General features: G+C 32.4%; 1 protein-coding gene across 1 annotated transcript; it reads left to right on the forward strand.

Moving 5' to 3' along the window:
• The first annotated feature begins 10 nt into the window (after positions 1-10).
• LOC117108822 lies at positions 11-5,159 on the forward strand. Its single transcript, XM_033250968.1, has 5 exons — positions 11-100; positions 243-578; positions 915-1,247; positions 3,536-3,637; positions 4,446-5,159. The coding sequence occupies exons 2-5, from the start codon at positions 389-391 to the stop codon at positions 4,997-4,999; spliced, it is 1,179 nt and encodes a 392-aa protein (XP_033106859.1). The 5' UTR covers positions 11-100; positions 243-388; the 3' UTR covers positions 5,000-5,159.
• Positions 5,160-6,705: the final 1,546 nt, after the last annotated feature.

The raw sequence follows: 6,705 nt of genomic DNA on the forward strand, positions 1-6,705 counted from the left end.
GTGTTGTGCACTGCTCTGACACAACATAAGCTCAGGCAACTAGCTGAAGATTTGTTAAAGTGTGAAATTAGCAACGGAAATCTTGTTCCTCAACAAGCAGGTAAGTATTTGATTTCGGAAATACATAGAAAATTAACCTCATATAGCTTGTTTCTATTTTGACCAAATTAACAAATAGTACACACCACTGTCAATGACGTCATTAACTAAGTGTTTTTTACTTGCTGTGTAATCTCTATAAGGAAAATGTTGTAATGATCAAGATTTGCTGTTCATTTGCGACAATCTGGATCCCGAATCATGGAGGAGACTGGGAGTACGTCTTGGACTCAAGTGGACCGATATAAAAAAGATAGCAAAAAACAACAGACTGGTTGAAGACTGCATCATGGAATTGCTGGTTACTTGGAGGAATAACCAATCAAAGAGCCAACAAGTATTAACCATGGTGAACGCTTTGAGACAACAGAGTTTTGTTGGACTTGCACAACGTGTATGTGAAAGGCATGGTTACAGTGACGAGTCAGAATTTGCAGCAACTCAAATAAATCAGCCTCAAATTCCAACACCAGTTCAAAGTTAGTGAAATTTAAAAAATAAATAATGCTATCATTTACGCACATCCTGAGAAACATAGCTAGCACGATTCCGATGCATCATGTTTTATGCTCTTTATACAAAGAAGTATATTTCAAAATTATTTTTCCCTACACCTTAGGTCGCTTTGCGAACTTCCATATCACTGGACCCTTCAAATTGGTTTGATCTACAAACTTGGCCCCTGTTATAATATAGTTGAGAACTTACACTCAATGCGTCCCTAAATACTTATGAGAATTGAACCCGCAGACTCCTGGTATCATAACCACTAGACCGCTAATCTTTTACTTAGTATCTGTATGATTTTGAATTAGAAAAATATTTTGATGATCAAGATTTGCTGTTCATCTGCGACAATCTGGATTCCAAATTTTGGAGGAGACTAGGAGTGCGTCTTGGACTCAAGCTGACCGATATTGATAAGATAGAAAACAACAACATACAGGTGGAAGACTGCATCATGGAATTTCTGGTTACTTGGAGAGATAGCCAATCAACAAACCAAGTACCAATCATGATGAATGCTTTGAGGCAAGAGAAGCTTTTTGGACTTGCAAAAAGTGTGTGTGAAAGGCAAGGCTACAGCGATGATTCAGAAGTTGCGCCAATTGAGATAAATCTGAATCAAAAAACAAAACCAATGCAAGGTTAGTGATCTTTATTGCCATTTTTGTGCTTACTGTGGAACATTGCTGGTACGATTCCCTTGCATCACGTTCTGTGGACAGTAATATTTTTAAATGTTGGGTTCAATGAAAGAATAATTGAAGATTGTGTTGTTTCTGGTTGATAATAAAATTACTACAGATTCTAGTCTTCAGTCATGTTAAGAAATTCATAAAAAGAGTGCGTGATTAATATTGATTATGTTGGAACCAATTGTATGAACGTTAATGAATACTCAATGTATGGAGTCGGTAGTATGAATGGTATCTTTTATTGTGTATTTTTTATTTATAAAAATTGGAACCAGTAATATGCATATGAAATGTATTTTAAAGCCGGTAGTTAATGTTAATAATTATTAATATTTTCAAGAAAATGGTAGATAACATTCAGGTCAATCGAAACGTAGCTTAGGGCTGTTTAATTAATTGGTGTTACCACCCTACAGGGCAGTTCCAACAATTGGGGAGAAATTCCGTTACATAGCTCCCCTCTTAGCCTGATTCGTCCCTTGAATCAAATATAAACTTTACACATCAATAACGAAATTTTATTAAGATAACAATAAGTCTATTCGAAGGGTCTACTGTGCCTCCGATATGATTACTTGTTGACGAACTCTAACAAAGTGTCTAGTGTGCCTCTGTGTTAACTAATTATTAACTTTTTTTAAATTAAAAACACAAAACAAAATTTAATTATGTCCTCTGACGTAGAAAGTGTCCTCCACCTCGTCTTAAACTTCAGTAACTTGAAAAAGTATCGCCCCTTGCAGTCCCGGCAGGTCTGCTTCTAACCTCCGCTCCATCTTCTACTGGTCTCGAGCAGAGGCCAGTTCTGAACCAGGGAATAACTGCAGGCTTGGCATCAAATTTAGTATCCTCCTTTATTTCTCTGGGCACTTCCGGACCACCGCTGGGCCTATCATGTCTCATTTTTTTACTAATTTGATTTAGACCAAAATCACCTCAGGGATATTAATTTCTGATATTTCCGATCACTTGCCTATTTTTCAAATTATTCAAAATTTTACTTTAAAGACCAAATAATCTGATGACTACTTTATATCTGAGTCTGCTTTAATTTCTGATATGGCAAGAAGTGATATGAAATTTTTTATTCCACCTTTATTTGTATATATACAACAGCCATTTAAAAACAATCAAGGTTAAAGTAAAAGCAACTTAGCATTCATGGATAACATCTGCTTTTCTGAACTCTAGCAATAGAAAAAATCTGTTATAATTATAAATCCTAAGTTTAAAATAAAAAGGCATATTGCAATTATTGTGATTTTTGTTAACATCTGTAAAAATGCCAAAAAAAAAAACAACTATTTTTATAAAAAGCAATGTTAAAAAAAATGTGTATGTAATAAATATGATTATCACACCAAGAAACTATACGAAAAACCATATTACAAATATCATGTTCCACCTTAATACAGTACTAAAATTTTAGGCACTCGAAATATATATGAGTACTTTAATGATTACTTCATAAATATTACTAAAAACTCCTCTGTTAGTGAAAATCCAATGGGTTATGTTAAAAATAATTCTATAAACTAATTTTTATTATTCCAATCATTGATCAAGAAGTTCTTGATTGTATTTTTTGTCTTAAGTCATCAAATAGCTTTGGTCATGATTATATACCTCTAAAAATTAAGCTTTTTGCAAATGCAACAAATGTGAAAATGTTCACCAATAACTCACTTTTTTAATCTTTTTCGTTTAAAAACAGAATTGTTCCTGACAGCTTGAAAATTGCAAAAGTGATACAAATTCTCGAAAAGGGGGACAAAACTGATATCTCTAATGACAGACCAATTTCTTTTCTTCTAGTTTTTTCAAAAATACTCAAAAAATTTATGCACTCTATAGACTATATAGTTTTCTTGCTGTCAATATGGTTTTTGTAAAAGTCACACAACTGAACATGAAATTATTGAATCAGTTAGTAAAATCTTGGATTCATTCATAGCCGTCAAGGTCCCATTCAATGGAATATTCATCCCAGTTATTTAACAGAAATTACAAATATTAATAAATTTAATAGTGAACTGAGATACCCTTTATGTCCAAATGTATATAGTCAGTAAGTCATTGAAGTTTTATTTTTGCTGTACTTCTGCTTCTCATTGTCATTTTTTGTTATTGTAAATCCGGTTCCAGGGCTAGCGGAGACAGGTTTACTTCAAGGCTAGTCCTCATCGAAGCCCTGTTCATTATTTTCTGGCTGCAATAAATTTGAATTTTTTTTTTAGGATCACCTCATTCGTCCTCGACTGTGGATGCAGCTTATCCATCCTCGACTAAGGATACGCTTCAACCATCATCGTCCACGCATGAGCAGTCCTGTATGCAAGGTGAGCTGATGTGTGTGTGTATATATATATCGTCGCTCACATCACGAACTAACACATCAAAGTAGATTGTGTTAGTTCGTTAAATCAAAAAAGCGCGTCAAAATACGCGCTGTTGTTGTTAAGGACTTTTTGTGTGGTAAAGAATACGGAATTGCTTGACAACCATTACGCGCTCGTTTTGACGCGGTACTGTGATTTCACGAACTAAAACAATCTAATTTGATTGTGTCAGTTCGTGATGTGAGCGACGATTTTTTAATAACAGTTCCTTACCTGTCATCTATATTTTCTACTTTAGGGAAAGTAGAATCCAAATCACCTGATAATTTATTAAACTATAACAAAATCAAAACAGATATTTCGATAGCTCCTGCCTCTCTATTTCGAACCACTGGATCAGCCATTCCTCCATATTATAAAATGAAACATTCAGCACACGATATCAAAAGTCTTGTGTACCTCATTAATTAAGTAAATAAAAAATTGAAACCATTTTTTTAGTATGACAATGTTATGCCTTCGATCGCCACAAAATTCTCATTCTGAAAGTGGGTCGCCACCTAAAAATGGTTGAGAAGCACTGCTCTAAATAAATGAATAAAAAACACAGAGACTTCATGGTTCAACATATTCAAATACCACCAGACACACTCTATTTCACAATATAAATCAAGATAGCCGTTAACACTGTTGACTTTTTGCCATTCTTCTGAAGATATCATATTATGCATGGAACTTTATTATATCTCCAACAGTTTTTAGGTCAAAAGTATCGATTGAGACGTGATATTTTCATTTTATTTTTTAGGCATCCCCCCAGAGGATTTTGTCCGTTTGCAGAAAGTTGTGTCAGATTGGTGGAAGAAATATGCTAGTATCGATATGCTGAAAGTTTTAATTAGACAGTTTAAGGAACAGGTGGGTCTTGTTAACATTGAAAACACAAATAGTGTGATGGCTTTATTTAGTTTACTGAAAGCAAATGGTTTAATCAGCATTTCAGAACATGCCCTTATTTTTGAGGCTGTTAAGATTTGTCGGCTTGATGGTGTTCAGTCAGATATTAACAAAATAAAGCCAAAGTTTGAAAGTTTTAAATTAGAAGATGTGGAAATCAGGATATTTTCCCCATATAGACAAAATCTGATCAGATTTGGCAAAATTTTGGACAGGTCGTCTATTACTGAAATTGGTTACTTTTATGAAATAAATGAGAAAGTACACAATGGGGATCCATGGCTTCTAATATGTGCACTGGAAGACAACAAAGTTATCAAAGAAAATTCAGCAGAGGATTTGATCAAAACATTGAGATCAAACAGAATGGGCGATTATGCGGATATATTAGAAGGTAACCAATAACAAATATGGTTACGTCCTTTTGAGCCGATCATACTCATTCATGGTAGAGTGTATTTGATACTAGAAGTGAATCATAGATACTATTCGTAAATTTTATTTTAAGTGGATATCAATTTAATAAACGTATTGACCAACCTAAAATCTGGACCGAGTATTTATAAAAATGTTACAAAAAATAATATATTTATTGTGTAATACTGGTAACATTTAAATTGCGATAGAATTATCAACTATAATTAGTATATTAATTATGAATTACATTTCTCCCTGAAATTAAAGGCCAATTTTGGAACCAGGTTTTACTAGTCTGGAAGAGCTTGGTCCCTAATTAGAATCTCCCTTTTATTTACTCATGACTTCCAGTCTGTATAATTATGAAGATCACATGACTATGCATTAATAGTTATTATTTACCTATTATTTTATTTTTTCTTTAAATATCTCTATTTAGAGGGAAATTACGAAATGATTTAGTAAAATGTAAGATTGTTTAATTCCAAGTGTTCTGGAATGGCTCTACAGTTACTGTATACTGCTATTAATGTTTTATTACTGTAAAGCCCATTTGTCATTTTAATGATAGTACTCACCCTTTACTCAAAGTACTTGTCCTAGCACGAACCAGGACTAAACGGTTCAGATGTTCGCCCATACCCAATGGAATTCATTTATTTAATTCATTTAATTTATTTAACTTGAATGTCAAACGATAGTTATCGTCATTGAATTTAAAATAAATAATATCCTGGATGTTTATGATTAGACTCAGATACCCCGCCATTGTATCCTAGTCAAGATTAATGTTATTGTTTTTGGTGTTGTTTTTGTAACCCCTGTGCTTTTATAATTATAATTGGTTCTTGACTTGCACGTGTTATTTATGTACCTGGTGTATTTTTGTGTGTATGTTTGTATGAAATTGTTAGAGTTTTCTTGTATTCATGTGCAATTTTTATATTTTTGAACTGCAATTGATATCTGATATTGAATTCTTTTCTATTTATTGTAAATAAAATTTTTCATAAAATAATTATAATTTTAATTAATGCTCAATTCAATTTGTTGTAAATGACATTTTAAGTCATTAACTATACTATAATGTTAATTAATATTTAATATTAAATTATATATATATATGCGTTACAATTTCTTTGCTTTTGTGATTTGATGTTTGTTGGTGTTGATGTGTACGTGTTTATGCTGGATTCAAGAAACATTTCTGTTTATGTATTTTAATATGTGAATAGACCAATAAAGTTTATCTTATTCAGTTATTCTTATTCAGTTCAGTTAATATAGTGACAATCGCAAAAATTAAGGGCGCACGAAAATTGATAAATTCAAAATTATAGTTTTGTCTTTATTATTAATGTAAAAAGCTCTATAGCTAGTTATACAACTGTTATTTCCTTAATAAATATACCGTGGAAACGTTCCGAAAGTTCCACTGATTAATCTCAGATAAGAAAGTAGAATACCAATCTTTATCAATACACACCAATCTTTTGGTGTGCGCTGGCTACTATTCTATGTTTAAGTCATAAAAAAAAACAATAAAATATAGAAAATATTGCATTCACTATTTATTTTATAGTGGTCTTAAATTCGATGGAAAATTTTGCGCAACATACAGAGCAACAGCTGCGATTTTTGACATAATATTCCAATCGTTATCTTCATCACCATTATCGTATTTATATTCATCA

The sequence above is a fragment of the Anneissia japonica genome, unplaced genomic scaffold (assembly GCF_011630105.1).
Source record: "Anneissia japonica isolate Jap-2015-1 unplaced genomic scaffold, ASM1163010v1 scaffold288065_len50466_cov118, whole genome shotgun sequence".
Taxonomy (NCBI): domain Eukaryota; kingdom Metazoa; phylum Echinodermata; class Crinoidea; order Comatulida; family Comatulidae; genus Anneissia; species Anneissia japonica.